This window comes from Halichoerus grypus, chromosome 8 (genome assembly GCF_964656455.1).
Source record: "Halichoerus grypus chromosome 8, mHalGry1.hap1.1, whole genome shotgun sequence".
In the NCBI taxonomy this organism is placed as follows: Eukaryota; Metazoa; Chordata; class Mammalia; order Carnivora; family Phocidae; genus Halichoerus; species Halichoerus grypus.
In genome coordinates, this window is record NC_135719.1 from 44,107,088 (window position 1) to 44,127,199 (window position 20,112).

The 20,112-nt window shown below is 38.2% G+C and overlaps 1 protein-coding gene across 2 annotated transcripts in view; it reads right to left on the reverse strand.

The window, feature by feature from the left end:
- The window catches only part of LRRC49 (leucine rich repeat containing 49), a 167,171-nt gene extending 147,107 nt beyond the window's left edge, over positions 1-20,064 (reverse strand). Inside the window, exons 1-7 of one of the 2 annotated variants that reach the window (XM_036095171.2) lie at positions 19,807-20,064; positions 19,097-19,153; positions 17,083-17,170; positions 13,921-14,118; positions 13,465-13,567; positions 9,192-9,395; positions 3,883-3,949 (exon numbers count right to left, since the gene is read on the reverse strand). In XM_036095171.2, the coding sequence (XP_035951064.1) occupies positions 3,883-3,949; positions 9,192-9,395; positions 13,465-13,567; positions 13,921-14,118; positions 17,083-17,170; positions 19,097-19,153; positions 19,807-19,854 (765 nt within the window). In that variant the 5' untranslated portion in view covers positions 19,855-20,064. The remainder of the gene's footprint in view (positions 1-3,882; positions 3,950-9,191; positions 9,396-13,464; positions 13,568-13,920; positions 14,119-17,082; positions 17,171-19,096; positions 19,154-19,806) is intronic. The other variant, XM_036095173.2, reaches the window with a different exon arrangement.
- Between the last annotated feature and the right edge of the window lie 48 nt (positions 20,065-20,112).

Here is a 20,112-nt window from a genome sequence, read left to right on the forward strand (position 1 = left end):
CCAAATAAAATCTTATTTTTATTTCTAAAAAAAGAAGAAGAAGAGACTGCAATGTCTCATGTTTGGAAATGGAGACACTAACTAGTTTCTGATAAGAAAGCAGCACAACATTTCACAATCATGAAATGTTGCCATCTAACACACCAGTAATTTATCAGCCTGCATCCATTCCCTAACACTGACTTTATGTCATAATGGAATGAGTGTAAGGACTCAAAATTCTTTGAATCAATCTTTTTGATTTTGTAGTGAGATTTTTTTTTAATTAATTTATTTATTTTATGGGGGAGGGGCAGAGGGAAAAGAGAATCTCAAGCAGACTGCGCTGACTCCCACTTGGGAATTGATCTCACAAGCCTAAGATCATGACCCAAGCCGAAACCAAGAGTTGGACACCCAACTCACTGCACCACTCAGGCACAGGCACCCCTGTAGTGAGATTTTCTTTTTCTTTTTCTTTTTTTTTTTTAAAGATTTTATTTATTTATTTGACAGAGAGAGACAGCGAGAGAGGGAACACAAACAGGGGGAGTGTGAGAGGGAGAAGCAGGCTTCCCGCCGAGCAGGGAGCCCGATGCGGGGCTCGATCACGGGACCCTGAGATCATGACCTGAGCCGAAGGCAGTCGCTTAACCAACTGAGCCACCCAGGCGCCCCGAGATTTTCTTTTTAAAAAAACGTAGTGTATATGCTATTGCTGAGATTTTGAACAGACCTCTTACTCCCACATTCCTCTGATGAAGTATCTGCTCTAGCTGTGGGCGCACTGGGGTGGGGTGTGAGCAGCATGGGAGGTGATCAAAGAATGAAGACAGTTATTTTGACAAAATATGGAGGTTAATTTATACTACATTGTACACATCATAATTAAACTGAGTAGGGGCACCTGGGTGGCTCAGTCGTTAAGCGTCTGCCTTCGGCTCAGGTCATGATCCCGGGGTCCTGGGATCGAGCCCCGCATCAGATTCCCTGCTCAGCGGGAAGCCTGTTTCTCCCTCTCCCACTCCCCCTGCGTGTGTTCCCTCTCTCGCTATCTCTTTCTCTGTCAAATAAATAAATAAAATCTTAAAAAAAAGAAAAAATTAAACTGAGTAAAAGTGTCACAGATAAAATTTTAAAAGGTTAATCTCTGTCAAATGCAGTAAATGATAAGGAAAGATCGGTATTATCACTGTTTTAAGCTTTTTCTTAGACCTGCCATCCCTCCTGAAATTGGGCATATAATTCATCTTTGAACTGGTCATTCCCATAGTTGCTAACTTAGTGTTTTTCTTACAGAATCCCTTTTTTTTTTTTTTAAAGAATTTATTTATTTATTTCACAGCAAGAGAGATAGCGAGAGAGGGAACACAAGCAGGGGGAGTGGGAGAGGGAGAAGCAGGCTTTCCGCTGAGCAGGGAGCCCGATGTGGGGCTCGATCTCAGGCCCCTGGGATCATGACCTGAGCCAAAGGCATACGCTTAACGACTGAGCCATCCAGGCGCCCCTACAGAATCCCTTCTTAATGAGCAATATGCCTCCTTATATTATAAAATCTTTCTGATAATGCATTAGAAATTTTTTTTGTAGATTAGTAAAGGTGTATTCTTATTTCCTTGTTACTTTATTCAAAGCTAATAAGCACTTTACTTAGTTTTCCAGTAACTAGGTGCAAAAATGACATGTTGCAGCTTTATAGTTTTTGAAATATTTTAGGTATTCCTAAACTATGAACTTTCTTAGCATCACTGCCTTGCCAGATCACCAACACTGTACCTTGACTAATGCTGACCCTCCTCTTGGTCTTACCCCCCTGGACACACACTTCCTGTTGCTCTGCCTAACCATGTTCCTCTGGGTCTATGAGGTTCTGGAAGCCTGTGCTCGTGCTAATGAAGCTCTGTACAACTTACCCACTGGCAAGAATATAAGGTTGTACCTTTCAACTACTAGAACAACATTTTTTAAATTGACAGTTGTAGAATTGCGGGGTGTTTTTACACTGATCTTTTGCTAATGTAATTAGCAGTATGTTTTGCATGTATTACTTAATAAATCCTTGAGTCATAAAAAAAAAAAAGTAGTATGACAATTCCAAATGTTGAAAAGAATGTGAAGCAACAGGATTTATCCTGCATTACTGGTGGGAATATAAACTGGTACAACCACTTTGAAAAACAATTTGACATTATCTTTTTTTTTTTGCATTTTTTTTATTATTATGTTATGTTAATCACCATACATTACATCATTAGTTTTTGATGTAGTGTTCCATGATTCATTGTTTGCATATAACACCCAGTGCTCCACGCAGTACGTGCCCTCTTTAATACCCATCACCAGGCTAACCCATCCCCCCACCCCCCTCCCCTCTAGAACCCTCAGTTTGTTTTTCAGAGTCCATAGTCTCCCATGGTTCATCTCCCCCTCCGATTTCCACCCCTTCATTCTTCCCCTCCTGCTATCCTCTTTTTTTTTTTAACATATAATGTATTATTTGTTTCAGAGGTACAGGTCTGTGATTCAACAGTCTTACACAATTCACAGTGCTCACCATAGCACATACCCGCCCCAATGTCTATCACCCAGCCACCCCATCCCTCCCACCCCCACTATGTTAGACATTTAAATAACCTCTGTTCTATCAGTTTCACTCCCTAGAGTGACATATGGTATGTGGAAGAAACCCATACAAGAATGCTCTTAGAAGGGCTATTCCTAAAAGGAAACAAACAAAAGGAAACAACCTCAATGTCTATCAATAATAAACTGGAGAAAAAAAGTTTTCATATAATCATTCCATGGAACTTACAACAGCAAAAAGGAGTAAACTACAGTTACTTAATCAAAATAGATTAATCTCAGTAAGCTAATGTTATATGCAAAAAGCAAACACTAGATGACAATATACAGTATAATACCTTTTTTAAATTACAACACAATACTACTAAACAAGGTATTATTTAGACACATATATGTGATAAAACCAACTTAAAAAAACCCACAAGGGAATGATAAATGTGAAATCCTGGATAGTGGTGGCCTCAGAATAAAGGAGGAATACCTAAGTAGAAGAAAATCATTAGTAATATTCTAATTGTTGGGCTAGGGTTGGAAAATATGTATTTTAAAAATAATAAAAGACTAGGGGTGCCTTAAGCGTCTGCCTTCGGCTCAGGTCATGATCCCTGGCCTGGGATCGAGCCCCATGTCAAGCTCCCTGCTCAGTGGAGAGCCTGTTTCTCCCTGCCTGCCACTCCCCCTGCTTATGTGCTCTCTCTCTCTTTCTCTCTGTCAAATAAATAAATAATAAAATAAAATAAATTAAAAATAAAAGAGTAAATAAGAAATGAAATTATCGTAACTATTAAGGATTCCAAATGTTTTAGGAGTTTCATCTGTCATTTACTGCTAAGGGATTACCATATCTTAAATAAACAGGCTTAATACCTTAGAAATTTCAGTGAATCAGTAAAGCAACTCTTTTTTTTTTTTTTAAAGATCTTATTTATTTTTTGACAGAGAGAGACAGCAAGAAAGGGAACACAAGTGGGGGGAGTGGGAGAGGGCGAAGCAGGCTTCCCGCTGAGCAGGGAGCCTGATGCGGGGCTTGATCCCAGGACCCTGAGATCATGACCTGAGCCAAAGGCAGATGCTTAATGACTGAGCCACCCAGGCGCCCCAGTAAAGTAACTCTTGAAATACTTCAACACAAGTATCATTCGTACTGAATGGAGCACTGGGTGTTATACGCAAACAATGAATCATGGAACACTACATCAAAAACTAATGATGTAATGTATGGTGATTAACATAACATAATAAAAAAAAAAAACTTTTATAATACCAAACTTTCTCAGACTTTTTTGCTGAAAAGAAAGAAACAAAGGGGCTTTACAATACCTGATTTCCATGAAGGTCCAAGACATCTAAGCTTTTGAGGTTCTCCAGATTTGAAATTTTCTTGATTCTGAAAATCAGAATAAGTGGAGTAGAAATACAGATGTATCAAATTTATTGTAAATCAAAACATGCTAAGGCAAAACTCATTTTAATTTATTCTTTCTCTATAGATAAGTAGAGAGACAGCTATAGATATAGCTATACAAATATGTATATAGAGAGAGATTATATGTAAATACATATATAAAACAAAAACATATTTCCCGTTGATTTAATTATAATGGTAAAGATGCAATCCCATTGGAGGAAATGTCCCAAAGACAGCTTAAAAGTTGTATCTTTAGGAAAAAGCAATTCTACTTCTAAGAACCTTAGGACAAGGCACTTATTCAAGGCAGTTTCCTTCAGAACATGATCTAAACTCCTTACCTCAGTTCTCAAGGCCCTAAACCTTGTGGCGGCTGACTCTTTGTCCAGGCTTATCTCCTACCACGGCTCAGGCTCTCTCTGCTCTAACCACAGGGGATTTCTTGGAGCTCTAACCTGACAAGTTCATTTCTGCCTGGGGGTGTTTATCCTCGCTGCTCCTTCTTCCTCAGAGTTCTTCACCCAGAACTTAGCATGGTTCACTCCCCCTTCCTATCCCCATTACTCTCTCCTTCCCCTACTTTAATGGACTTCATTGCACCTATCCTTGCCTAAAATTATATTGTTTATGTGTTTACCTTCTTATGATCTCCTTCCTCAAACCAAAACGTGAGTTTCAAGAGTGCAGAAATTTCAACATATTCTCTACTCCATCCCCAGCACTTATAAAAGGGGCTGGCACTGGGTAGGAACCAAGAAATATTTGTTTAATGAATAAATAAACATATACTAACTAAATAGATGAGTTTTATGTCCAAGAGTATTCATAAGAGGATTATTTATCACATTCACAGATTAGACACCACTTAAATGTTTTCTACTGGACCTGCTCAGTTTGTGAATATTTGGAATTTTTGATTTGCCATCTTATGAAAAGCTAAAACATTGCTATAAATTTTAAAACACGGCATTTTATCTCTAAAATACCCATTCTTATATTCCTTAATGATTAGGGCCCACCCATTGCCTCCCTCATTCCTATCTTTTCTGGCTACCTTACCTGTCCAACTGCCTCCAACTGGACAGTTCAAACAAAACAAAACAAAACAAAAACTATTTCCCTTTTATATTTTCCCCTCCTACAGATCCTACTTTCTCCTACTGCCATAATTCAGTAAAAGGAAAGGAGCAATGGCAAAGAAAGGGTAGAAATGCAGTTCATGCAATCCATCTTTTTTTTTTTAATTTTTTTATTGTTATGTTAATCCCCATACATTACATCATTAGTTTTAGATATAGTGTTCCATGCTTCATTGTTTGTGCATAACACCCAGTGCTCCATGCAGAACGTGCCCTCCTCAATACCCATCACCAGGCTAACCCATCCTCCCACCCCCCTCCCCTCTAGAACCCTCAGTTTGTTTTTCAGAGTCCATCGTCTCTCATGGTTCTTCTCCCCCTCCGATTTCCCCCCCTTCATTCTTCCCCTCCTGCTACATTCTTCTTCTTCTTTTTTTCTTTCTATATTTCTATATTGCATTATTTGTTTCAGAGGTACAGATCTGAGATTCAACAGTCTTGCACAATTCACAGTGCTTACCAGAACACATACCCTCCCCAGTGTCCATCACCCAGTCACCCCATCCCTCCCACCCCACCCCCCACTCCAGCAACCCTCAGTTTGTTTCCTGAGATTAAGAATTCCTCATATCAGTGAAGTCATATGATACATGTCTTTCTCTGTTTGACTTATTTCGCTCAGCATAATACCCTCCAGTTCCATCCACGTCGTTGCAAATGGCAAGATCTCATTCCTTTTGATGGCTGCATAATATTCCATTGTATATATATACCACATCTTCTTTATCCATTCATCTTTTGATGGACATCTTGGCTCTTTCCACAGTTTGGCTATTGTGGACATTGCTGCTATAAACATCGGGGTGCACGTACCCTTTCGGGTCCCTACTTCTGTATCTTTGGGGTAAATACCCAGGAGTGCAATTGCTGGATCATATGGTAGCTCTATTTTCAACTTTTTGAGGAACCTCCATACTGTTTTCCAGAGTGGCTGCACCAGCTTGCATTCCCACCAACAGTGTAGGAGGGTTCCCCTTTCTCCGCATCCCCGCCAACATCTGTCGTTTCCTGACTTGTTAATTTTAGCCATTCTGACTGGTGTGAGGTGGTATCTCATTGAGGTTTTGATTTGGATTTCCCTGATGCCGAGCGATATTGAACACTTTTTCACATGCAATCCATCTTGATCATCATCTGCCTATCACTATTTATTTCTGTTGCCAGTGCTTACTGCCTCAAAGAACCATTTCTACCTTCCTAAATGTTTCCAGAACCTGGATCATCCCTTGAAACTTCATATATGCTGATTAACATGTAAACATAGTACCAGTTTAAACTTAGAGAATTTCCATCTCCATGTGACCTCAGCCATTATTGCCAAATCCAGAATTACATCACCACAACCAATTCAATCCAATTTGGTGTATAAAAAATATTTATCATACACCTACTATGCCACATCACAATATGACAGCAGTTCTCTCCCTTATCTCTCTCTCTCTCCCTCTCTCTCTCTCTCACACACACCACTCCCCCCATCTTATCTTTTGTTCTTCCTATCCCTATTTTTCCTTAGTATTTTAAAAGAATTTCTCAAGCTTATGCTGACACTACCAGATAGGAAAACAGACAAAACTGTTTACAAAGTTATTCTTCACCTGCTTTGCTCTTGAAATACCTAGTACATCAGAGCCCATCTCTGCAGGCTACATTATGATACTGAGGCCTACATAAGGACCCCACTGCAGAATCTATATGAAGGCTAGGCTTTTCGGGTGTTAGAGACAAATCCTTAAGTGGAGACCTTCAAGGAAGTAATAGGAAAGGAATATGGAATCCCAGAGCCTGGTGGAGAGTTTTGTATCTTTAGTCCTGGGTGATCAGAAAAAAATGCATAGAAGTTTTACCTGTTAGCCTGTGATCATGAGGGCACCAGAAGATCTCACAAGGATAAACAGGAACACAGAAAGCAGAAGAGTGAGATGGCAAGAACTTCAGTAGCACAGTGGTACAGAAGGACTGGGGGTTCTTCGGTAGCAATGCAAACCTCATATACAGAATCTGAGCACAGTCGTTTTAGCTTTGGGGCAGAAATCTTTGTTGGAGCTGCTTGAACTTAGAGGAATATGGTTGCCCTGGATTGTAACATCTGGCTCCATTGTTTTGGACTAAGATAGTGCAGTGCTTTGCAAAGTGAGAGGGAGAAAACTTCCCGGACTCGCCCAGCAGGGGGCAACAGTTCATCCAAGACAAACCTGGAGAGACAGGGTGGCAGAAGAGCTGCTCTCTCCTCCAGCATTTCTCAGCCAGATTTGCCTAAAATTCACTAAAGTACTGCCTCAGGTTAGATTCGTATCTTCAAGACTCACACAGCTGACCTGAGAACACGGCAGATGTGCATTGTTCTGATACTTCAGAAATATGCATTTTGGGAGAATGTGGAAAGTTGTCATTCTGACTTTCTTTTTTATTCGAGAACACTAACAGCTCTAAAATTGCTTAATGGCTATTTTCTTTATGTGAAGAATAAAGTAAACCATGACCAAGTGCAAACAAAATGAACAAAAAGATGAAGTAGAAAGAGGAAGAAGAGACTGCATTAGATTGCTTTAATTGGCCAAAGTAAGGATACAGAAAAGGGCATTAGGTCCCTTAGAACTGGAGGAGCAGAGACCTCTGGAAAGGTCAGAAGGTCAGATGGACTGGTGACTTTGATCCACAAATTAGTTTTTAAAAACCTTAAAAAGGTTATTTCCAAGAAGCCAGAGAAGCTGCAAAGTAGAAGCAGGAAGAAAAGTAGATTGAGAGTTGATTTAAAACACTGGGACCCAGGAGCAGCTCTTAGACACTATGTTTAAAACTAGCAAAGGAGATTAAAAACGCCGCTAGGAAATACTGAAGGACTGAAAGAAGTGCATAAGGCGATAGTGCCAAAGAATAAATGGAAGCTATGCAAACAAATCAAAAACTCCAGGGATCAGGAACTAGTTAGGAAATCTCTGGGAGAGACAACAGGGAGCACCTAGAAGGGAATGCCTTAAATGTATGAAAAGTTGACATCTTCCTTTACCTCACTCAACTGCTCCGCTGGGGTACTCCTACTGTGTACAGTTTATACATACCTAACCTTGCAAAAGTCCCTTTACAGCTCCATTTCTTCATCTGTGAAATGAGAGAACTGATCTCTGAGGTCATTTTATGCTCTAAGACTCCATGCTCCTATAATTTCCCCAAATTCCCTCCAGCTACCATAATGCTCAGTTTAATGCTTGAACCAAGTATAGGCGATAAACTACGTTGGTGGGAACTTCCAAGAAACCACAGAGAACAGACAAGAGCCTAGGATTCTGGGGCATGATCTTGGAAAAAGCATCCTATATTACCACTGGCCAGTGAGAATAAAGAAGTAATTCGAGATCCATGCTGTCGGTGGGGGGCGGGGGGGGGGGGGTGGAACCAAGCTTGGTATCTAAAATTCATCATTTGATAATATAAAAATCATTTTTGGAGTTTGCTAAACAGCTCTTCTTTGTAGGCATTGCAAAAGCTATCCAGCAAAAGAGAATGAAAAGTCATAGACAAATACCAAGGAAATTAGTCAGAAATTGTGTAACTGTACTACATAATAGAGTCTTACAAAAGGAACTGGGGAAGTTCATATAGGATGTAATAGTAAATACATACTGAAAACACCATCTGAACAAGAATCAATCAGTAATTTGACAAACATGAAATATCAAATGTCTACCCGCAGTCAAGCACTGGGAGGAATTATAAGTGAAACACACATAAGCCCAAAGTGAATACACACACTTACAAGATAGCCCGAGAAAACAAAAAGTTAAGGCCAAAGTCTGCTATTTACTTCCATATAAAAATATGGCACTGGGAAGCAATGGAAATAATAAAATACACATTCAATAAATATTATTTGGTTTGACTGTCAGATTGAATCTCATAAAACAAATTATGACTGAATCTTAATCCATTCAAATAATCTTAACAAATTTTAGTCAATTCGTTTCTTTTTTTTTCAGTCTATTAGTTTCTTAAGTATTATTCAATTCTGAGCTGCCATCTAGACACTGGAAGTCTCAACATTAGCCCTAAGTAAATAAACAAATTTGTTCTACAAAGATTACCTGTTTTTCCCCAGCAGAAGGACACGGAGGGATCTCAGAGTAGAAAGCCCACTGATTTCTTCAATTTGGTTATCATATAAATCCAAGAATATTAGCCTCTGTAGATTAGAAATATTTTGGATCCGAGTTATAAAATTGTGTTGGAAGTTCAACAAACGAAGGTGTTCTTCTCCATCAATGATAGGACATACAGTCAGCTTTTGCCTAGAAAACATTTTAAAAAGTTAATAAAGTTTTGATGTGACAACCTGCCTCCTCGTTTTATTATTACAAATATTATTAAGAGTACCTTTGTGCTCCCATGCTGTGAGGAGAAAAAAGATAAACAGAACCACTTCTTGCCTCCAGGAACTGAGCCTCCTAGATCTAGTTGTAAATCATTTCTATAAAAGACAATATACTTTGACAAAGGCAATTATTAAAATTTAGTCTAAGCTCTCATTGTATTAAAAAAAATCTCCAATATCAATTATTTCACATAAAATTGAATTAACATCAGAAAACACTCAATGTAATTGCCTTCTCAAAATTGAAATGATTCAGAGCCACGTCACATAACACAAGAGATGCCCTTGCCATCAATCCACTGATACGGACTGTCCAGACAACTAAGTCATCAGGGAAAAAACAACAATTTATACACAGGTCTCTCATAGAATCATAGACTCTTGAGCTGGATAACATCTTAGGAAAAGTAAGAAATTCAGCCACCTACAGCTCCCTTTGATGGAAACAGTTTCATCCTGAAAATCCATTAATGGAAATGTGGTCCTTATAACACATTTCCTCAGAAGCTTAGATTTTAAGAATGTTTACATGTTCAACATTAACTTTAGACTTTGAAGAACATTTAGAATGCTACAGGATAGGATGAAACCTTACCACTACATGCTTTCAGCTGTATTTGAAACAGTAAAGCCTCCATTGTGCAAAAAGTTACTATGTCTTACATGTGAAGTAAATACATACAGGGCCCTTTAAGAATTCCACTACTATAATAAAATGGCCAGAGAGGAGTGATTCTACTCTAAGGTTTTCAACAGTGTTCAAGGAAAATGTCACTGTATTGATCGGTGTGTGAATAACTCTAAGGGAGAGACTTATTAGAACTATTTCCTTTCAGTAAAAATCAAGCAAATGTAACCTTTAAAGAAAATAAATCAGAATGCTACAAGCATGAGTGAAATGTGGATGTGATCAGAATCGTCCTCATTTATAGAGAAAAGATGATTAGCACAAAGAAATGACTGAAGGTGAACGGTTGACAAAGATATGATGTTTAGGGGCACCTGGGTCGCTCAGTCGTTAAGCGTCTGCCTTCGGCTCAGGTCATGATCCCAGGGTCCTGGGATCGAGCCCCGCATCGGGCTCCCTGCTCCTCAGGAAGCCTGCTTCTCCCTCTCCCACTCCCCCTGCTTGTGTTCCTGCCCTTGCTATCTCTCTCTCTCTCTGTCAAATAAATAAATAAAATCTTAAAAAAAAAAAAAAGATATGATGTTTAAAAATATAGACCCTGAAAAAATCGGCTTAAAATAGAAGAAAAGTAAAACATAATAGACAATAGTTGAATTCTTTTAATGTGTGCTTAGTATTTAGAATTCATTTCATGCATTCAATACTACCACATTTGCTCCTTGTCTTATAAATTATAAATTAATAAATGACAAATATTCTAGTTTAAAATTGATGTCTTTATCCACTTAGCAAAAAACTTTGTCTCATTTTTCCTGCTTCAGTCTTCCTCTGTTTCTCAGTTAACTTACCAATACCCCCAACTTCTAGTTCATCCAATCTTTGAGTCACTCATCACTGAGAAAGGAAAATAAATAATCTCGGACCTCCCTCTTACATAAGTCACTATAGCTTGAAACAAAGTCACTTTCTCAGATTCCAAATCCAATAACTAAGTCCCAACTGCAAGGCTCACTTATCCATCCCCTAGCCCCCTAAGTCCCTGCCATGCAGCAAAACAAGCAAACACACACACATAATAAGCCAGGGCTCGCCGGGAGGGGGTTGGGGGTGGGGGTTGTTCGGCCAACAAAATCCCTGAGTTGCTACACCTCCTGCCCTAATACCACATGTATATTGGACAATACTTTTGCCTCTGTATTTCCTACTTGATGCTGGAACAATACTGCAAAGCTGTCATGAGATTTAGTGCCCTCAAGTGGTGCTCTGCCTACAATACATCACACCCTCCGGAGAGCTTTTTCCCAACTACACACACAGATGGTCTATGACAATTCAGTCAGGTGTGCACTGCTACTGTAAGAAGTTTGCTTAACAATTTGCTCTTGGATGGGCGCCTGGGTGGCTCAGTTGGTTAAGCATCTGCCTTAGGCTCAGGTCATGATCTCGGAGTCCTGGGATCAAGCCCCATGTCAGGCTCCCCACTCAGCGGGAAGTCTGCTTCTCCCTCTCCCTTTGCCCCTCCCCCTACTCCATTTCTCTCTTGCTTGCTCACTCTCTCTCTCTCAAATAAATAAATAAAGTCTTTTAAAAAAAACAATTCGTTCTTGGAAACACACTGCTAAGCTAAAGGTATGCATAGCAGCGATGGTTTGTCTAGACTGGTTATAGCACTAAGGTAGGATAGGGGTGCTTCATCCACCATTCTATTGCCAAGGGCTTCCTAAATTTTTTTATTTTTTATTTTTTATTTAAATTCAATTTAGGTAACATATACTATATTATTAGTTTCAGGAGCAGAATTTAGTGATTCATCAGTCTTATATAACACCCAGTGCTCATTATATCAAGTGCCCTCCTTAATGCCCATCACCCAGTTACCCCATCCCCCTACCCACCTCCCCTCCAGCAACCCTCAGTTTATTTCCTATAGTTAAGAGTCTCTCATGGTTTGTCTCCCTCTCTGTTTTCATCTTACTTTCTTTTTCCTTCCCTTCCCTATATTCATCTGTTTTATTTCTTAAATTCCACATATGAATGAAACCATATGGTATTTGTCTATTTGTCTTTCTCTGACTTATTTAGCTCAGCATAATATCCTCTAGTTCCATCCACGTCGTTGCAAATGGCCAGATTTTGTTCTTTTTGATGGCTGAGTAATATCCCATTATACACACACACACACACACAAAAAAAATATTCCATTTTATTATATATGTGTTATGTATGTATAACATACCACATCTTTATCCATCTTTATCCATTCATCTGTGGATGGGTATCTGGGCCCTTTCCATAGTTTGGCTACTGTGGACACTGCTGCTGTAAACACTGGGGTGCATGTGCCCCTTTGAATCACTATGTTTGTATCCTTTGGATAAATACCTAGTAGTGCAATTGTTGGGTCATAAGGTAGCTCTATTTTTAACTTTCTGAGGAACCTCCATACTGTTTTCCAGAGTGGCTGCACCAGTTTGCATTCCCACCAACAGTGTAAGAGGGTTCAAGGGCTTCCTAGATTTAAAGCTAGGGATCAAATCCTAAATATATTCACTCGTTCAAAAATTTTTAGTCTATTTTGTCCCAGGCTCTGTTCTAGGTGCTAGGGATACAGAACTGAACAAAACTCCCAGTGTTTGTGGAGCTTATATTCCAGTAGGAGGAGACAAAGAATAAACTTGATAAGTAAAATACTTCATATGTTAGAGGGTGATAAATGTTAAGAAGAAAAATAAGGCAAAGAAGGGGGTTGGGGAGTGTCAGGGTAGAAGGGGTAGTAGCTTTGGAGATGGTGGCCGGGGAAGGTTATCCCCAACACGATGACATCTGAGTAAAGACCTGAAGGAGGTTAGAGAGTAAGCCTACAGACATGTGGGGGAACAGCATTCTATGGAGGGGACATCAAGTGCAGAAGTGCTGAGGTATAAGCCTGCTTGGTGTATTCACGCAGCACCAAGGAGGCAAGGGTAACTTCAGCAGAGTGAATGAAGGAAAAATCAGGAGGTCAGGCCAGTGAGGTAACAAGAACTCAACTGGACAGGGCCCAGAGGGCCCATATGAAGACTACACTGTAATTTTTTCTATCCTAAAATCCATTTTTATCAATGTCGTAGTCCAGAATTGCTATACTACTCTTTCAGGGTATAGGTAAGCTCTGTTACATTACACAGCTATAAAATCCCCTCCCCATACCTCTGGAAGGATAAATAAAAAATTGGTAACAATGATTATACCTATGTGAGAGAACGGGGGAGCTGGAGAACAAGAGAAGAGAGAAAGACTTTTCTATCTTTCCAATCCTGTACCATGTTTATATATTATCTAGTCAAAAAAAGAAAAAAAAAAAAGAAACTGTCCTCACCTTTCCAGGGTCAACCTGTCTGAGTAAAGAATTTTCTCTTCAGAAGAACGCTGCAGAATGGGAAATGATGGCATTGATGAGCTCGCCAGATGAATATGATCACCTATTGAAAATGATATACAAATTACTTGTTAAGAAAAGCCTTTAAAATCTTGAAACTAAAGTCACCTTATATTTGGAGAACTTTGGCACCTACAAATATCTTTTCTGGAAAGTACAGTTTCCATAGCTCTCTACACTTAAAATTAATTACTACATTTGAGTTTGTTTCTTTCCTCCTCAACCCTAAACTACATGTTCTGTATATATGTTCTGTCTATATCAAATAATTTTTCCCTTGCCCCATAGATTGGTTGCAAGTACAGAACTATTCTAGTGCTATCTTTACCCCTTTATAAGGCTGACTCCTAGCACTAAATTTTAACTCTTAAAACTGAGATGATAGTCCCTCATTACCAGATACATTTGGGCCAGCACTATGACAGCCCTGCCGGATTCTGGACTTTGAAGGTGTCTGAATGGAAGAATCTCCAAATGCTGATAAGGAACTCATGGTAGTTTTCATTTCCAGCCCACATAGTTCTGTCACGTTTGTTGTGGATGAGATGAATGATGATTTATTACGAGGTGAAGGGCTTATTACTCTTCCATCTCCTTCAAAATATCAAAAAGTTTATCACAAAGCTACACAATACATGACTTTGCTACTGGAAGTAGAGAGAAAGTAGTTTTGGATAGCAGATGTATCACTTTTTCTTTGTATATTCAACTACTATTAGTAGAAAATATTGCAGAGACCAATGGATGTGGATAAATACTGTATATTTGTTGTTAGGGTCCACAGGGTATATGATACTCCTATGAAGTTTATAGGCTGTTGGTCCTATAAACCTGACTGCAGTTAAGTAGCTTTCAATCTAACTGGCAAACACATATGAAATTAATAGACTATATAGAACAACGTACACAAAACGCAGAATAAAAAATAGCATCTGTTATATATTCACACATGAATGTGACAGTTATTTTCCACTTAAGATGGGTTTGGGGGGAGGTGGGTATTAAGGTATATTCTAAAGACCCACAAGAATGTAGAATGGTCAAGAAGAGATGCTGGGAAGTTCCAGAAATGAGGTAAGATTTGAATAATGGGTCAAAGGGGCCAGTTTGAACATCAGAGGAGATCTACTGTATAAGAATCTTCTATAAAGAGAAAATTTCCTGAAAGAAGCAATTGATGTTGAAGGGAGCAATAAGCAGTAAAATAGAAACTACCGTTACCACAGAATTCTTCTGCTTAAACAGACCAATAAGGTGAAAAGAAAAAAACAAATCTAGGATCCTAACATACTCTTTGGGAGACCATCAGACAATATGATGACAACTTAAAATCAAGTTCTGTATAGATACTATTAAAAAGCTGTCAAGCAATGATATTTGCTAGCTTCTATAGGTCTCAGAGCACAAACCGAAGTATCACACACCTAACTTCTTGTACAAAATAATCAGTGCTCATACTCCACTTTTCTAAATATCATGAAACATCAAGATAACTAATAATGATGTTCTAGAGTAACTCAGAATTGACATCATGTTCACCAATGAACTGCTCTTGTAACAGGATTCAGCTCCTAACAGGATACCAAAGCAACCATGATTCAGTACACTGATTTGGAAATCAAAATTCAGATAGTTGAAAAAAAATAGAAACAAACAAAAATTAGTATAAGGACTAACTGATTAAGGTGTAGCTGGTCACCTAAAGATGATAAAGGTAAAACACCAAACAACAGACAACCTTGATTTCTCTTATTAGCATCAGAGTTAGGTTTTTAAATTATTTTGTTAAGGCTTCAAGCCAATCCTCAATTTAAGAGGCAGATTAAAACTTTAAAAGACTTGGGGTATACAGGAAATAATCAAAGAGTAGTTTCATTTATGCTTAAAGGAGTTTTATCCTCATACTTTTCAGTTCCTATTATATACAGAAGTCATAATCCCTATCCCCATGATGAGCTTACTATCACAATCAGTGTGATAGATATCTTACAAGAAATAGCAAGAAATGAGAATGATTAGGGAGACACACCTTAAAACCCACAAACAAGATCCTTTAAATGACTGGAAACCAGAGTGATCTATGATTGACACATCCACACACTTATGTGGATATATAAATACCCACATATATGCACATATATTTGTATATCAAAATTCATATATATTTGTGGGATGTTTCACCCTACATATAAACCACATTACTATTTGGCAAAAACATCTCCTGTTATTTCATATGTCACTATTTAATTTACCAGATATGAAGCCCCTATTTTCCCAATTAAATTTATAAGCTCTTTGGGAGATAGACCTCATTTTGTACTCCTTATATTCTTGCCCGAATCCAAATTCTGTAAGCAATCAATAAACTAATTAATTGATTTTCCAATTTACTAAAAGTTCATTGGAAATCTATTTTGCACATACTATTTCTGTTAAAAAAAAAAAAAGAAAATCAAAGTCTTGCTCCTAATAGAGTGTCTAGCACATAGTAGACACTCAATAAATATGTACTGAACTGAATCAAAAAGAGCAAGACAGATGCCCCCTGTAGTGTGGAACTGCAGTTAGGTCGATGCCACTGTCTAGCAGTTGGCCAAGACAAGACTGTAGATATAAGAAAGAGAAAAGCCATGTCAAATTAGATGGGCCCAAGAGGAAACAAAACAAAAAAAGAAAAACTAATCAAATATTCAAGATGACCATATGTTCATGCAGTAATGAGATGAACAATGTGGACACGCCTATGCAGATCAACCCCCTCATACAAACTCCGAGGAGGTGGGGATGGCACATTATATAAAGATTCTGTAGTGTTTAACATTAGCCCATTACAGATGGCTAGCAGTTGTTAACAACCAACTGACAACTCAAATGTGCTAAGGAAATTCCTCCTTGAACTGAAAAATACATTTCAGAAATATAACCAGATCATATAAGGCCATGTTTTTCAAAGGGTGGTCCACAAACCACATCCATCAGAATCACTCGAGACATTAAAATGCACATTTCCAAATCCCACTCAAAAACTACAAAATCAGAATGGGGAAGAGGAAGAAAGGAAGGGGAATACTAAGAACCTGTCTTTCTAATAAAATCTCAGGTGATGCACACCAAAGTGTAAGGCCTTTGATATAAAATATCTATAATTATATGCACTAGTAAGGGGAAGATTTTCTTTTCTACTCCTGACTTTTCACTCTTTCCACTGTTTCCTTATTTCCTAGACATCTGTGTTCCCATACTCTTACCCTCATTAACTAGCCATTTTTCCTAGTTCTAAGACAGTATTTGAAAGATTCTTTCCCATTCTGTTGTGCAAAGCCCACCCTCAAACTACAGTACAACTGCTTTTTCTGTATTGAAATAATCTACTACACTGTATATATAAAATCAGTTCTGATCCAAATAAATACCAAACCAATCTGATTAATGAACCATTGGTTAATGAACCATTTCATTTTTAATTCAGGTCAATTTGGATTTAGGTAGTCAAGATTACTAAACAAATATTACTCAAATAAGATAAGCCATATCTGACCTCTACTTGCTGAACAATACCTTGCCTACTTGAGTAGTTTCTTTCAAGATCATGTTGCAAGAGTCGACCAGAGAATGACGGTGTTTCTTTATTTAGCTTGAATTCAACCTAAAAAACATTATTTGGGGAAAAATTTAACAGTAAGTAATTAAGATAATTATAAAATTATGTACAATACTGACACAAGCCACAACAGAAATGAACCTTGAAAACATGATGAGTGAAAGAAGCAAGACACAAAATGGCACATAGCATAGGATTCCATCTATGAAAAACTGATAATAAAAAAATATAAAGAGACAGAAAACAGATTTGTGGTTTTCAAAGGAGGTGGGAAGAGGAAATGGGGAGTGATTGTTTAATGGGTACAGGGACTCTCTTTTGAGTGACAAAAAGTTCTGGAACTACATAGTGATGATGGCCGCACAACCTTGTGAATGTATTTAATACCCCTAATTTGTACAACTTAAAATGGCTAAAATGGCAAATTTTATGTTATGAGTTTTTTAACACACACACATACACACATACACACACACACAATCAGAGTCAATTTCATGAGGTCAGATGAAACTATGCTCCAAACCACTTGCAATTCCTCCATACCCTCACCACAAACACAATGATTAAAAGAACCACTTTCTAGAAAACAAAAGCAAAAACCATATGACAAAAAGTAAATTCTGTTGAAGAAAAAATCACTATGTTTTTATCATTAGAATTCCTTTTAAGAATCCAAGTATAATAAAATTGTATATCTAAACCTTCTAAGAAGGGTTTTCTCTAAATTGATTTTAAATTATTTGATAGGAGGACTGAGAAAAACAAAACCAAAACAACCACTCATGATTAGCCACCAAAAAACCCTAAGTACATATCTTAAAAGAGTTATGATGCTTCTGATTCATCCATACTATAAATATTATAACAGCATTTGCATTATAACTTTATGAATTATATGAGCTAAAGGTATTTTCTCAGAACATATGTCCACTCTAGAGAAAGTAAATGGGTTTGAAAACAATCTGGACAAGGCACATAGTTCCTAGAAATACATTGTAATGATAAAACAGGATTTTTCCAGCAAAATCAATTAGCAAAACTTTGGAGGGAATCCATTACGTCCAATTATAATAAAAAATATTTTCAATTAATCTAGCTAATTGCTATTTATTCAAGATGATCAAGTGGTCTACTTTCCAAGTGTTTATTTTCACATATAACGTAATCAACTACTGCCTCCTTGACTAATGGTGTCCTTCCATCAACACTCCTCATGCCCCTCCTTACCCTCCTCATGCTGTTGTTTGTAAACTCTGTCCTTCACTTTAGAGTTCCCCCAGTGACATCTATTGAATAATCTTTTAGGAAAACACTGAATTGTGATGGTTGGAGGTATCCAACTTGGACAAAGGGGGAAAAATTGTTTTGTGTCTTGAGACAGTTCTGTGGGAGGTAGATGAGTATGTCTGAGTGCTGAGGTGAGACAGGAGGGAAAGAAAAATGTGTATCTCAAAAATCAAATCTAAAGCTAGAAATAATGCAAATGCCAGGGGATACTGTGTGCAAATTTGGGGGAAAAAAATCTTACGTTCGTATCTTAACTTCTAAATAGCATTAAGCTCAATATATTTTCACTGCTAATCTATTACGTTCTCCTTGATTTTAAACGGAATGTGTAGATGTATTCCCCCCAAATTATCACATTTTATCCATTATAAGATGCCATCAGTAGGAAGACATACCATCATTTTACCATTACTAAGAAAGAAAAAGCTTTCCTAATTCAACTATGATGTGCCATCAATTTTAAGAAGAATCCTGACTTAAGAAATGTTTAAATGTAAAAAAAAACAAAACAAAGCTCACCTCTTGTAATCGGTGAAATAAGAATCAGTTTTTAAAAGAGGCTTTGACTTTATGTGGGCAGAAAATAAAAATTATTTTAGCTCTACTCTTTAAATCATGCTGCTATTTGTGTAGATTACAAAATAATTTATCTTCGATTTAAATACAAATCTGCTTAAATCTTACTTTGCTTTTTTCAGGAAGCGATGATGTTTGAATAACCAGATGAAGCCCACAGTTCACCTGCAATGTAAAAATTATAGCATAAAATATGCTCTTAACTTATATACACACATATTTCTCCCCAAACTGGTACAGATAAAGATATAACAAACACTTAGAATAAAACAGAATGCTTGCTTTTTGTTTGTGGTAAATGATCATGTTCTGAGGATCTGCTGAAAACAATAAAATCACGACTAAGAATTAAAAGGTTTCACTGTGATTTATTTTCCAAAATGTCTGCAGCGATTTAACCCTCTACCTTAGCACCTCAGGTTTTTGACACTTGCCATCTCAAGTCTACCTAAATATCTCAATGGGACAGGTGAAGGAGGGGGAGTACCTATTAATAATACATTTTTTTCTAAATTAAGAAAAGGGGTGGGAGATTGGTTAAAATAATTGAAATGAACCTTAGCCTTTCACAGCAGACCAGCTCCACCTTCTGGGAAGCCAAGAACCTGGACAAGACTTTGAATACCCATCATACAATATTAAATACCCTCCAAGTGCCTTGGTCCAGTCCACGTTATCTCAAGCCTCGGTCAGACAATAGCTTGAGTAGATTCAGCGGTCCTGGTCCCAATAATACCAGCCCATCACCTAGGACAAAGACGCCAGTCAGAAAGAACGATACGAATGGGGAGAAAGGGAAGGCAGGAGACCCAACCTACGTTGTTCGCAGCCCGGCCAGAAACAGAGCGGTACTTCCCGGGAATCATGGCAGGAGACAGTCCAGGATCTGTTAAATCTGCCTTAGAAGCGACGATACAGCGGAGACTCAGAGACAGAAAGGGGTCATCTCCCAGGCAACCCGCTCAGGGGTTACCATGGAGACGACCATTTCCGGTCTGGTCCTCTCCTAGATCAACTGGCCAACCCGGTCGGTAGCGCCTCCGGTGATGTTTGCCCGGGTCCGGTGCGTCCGCACTTCCTCGTCCTACTTTCCTGGCCTCGTACAAAAGGAGCCGGAGTGTGGG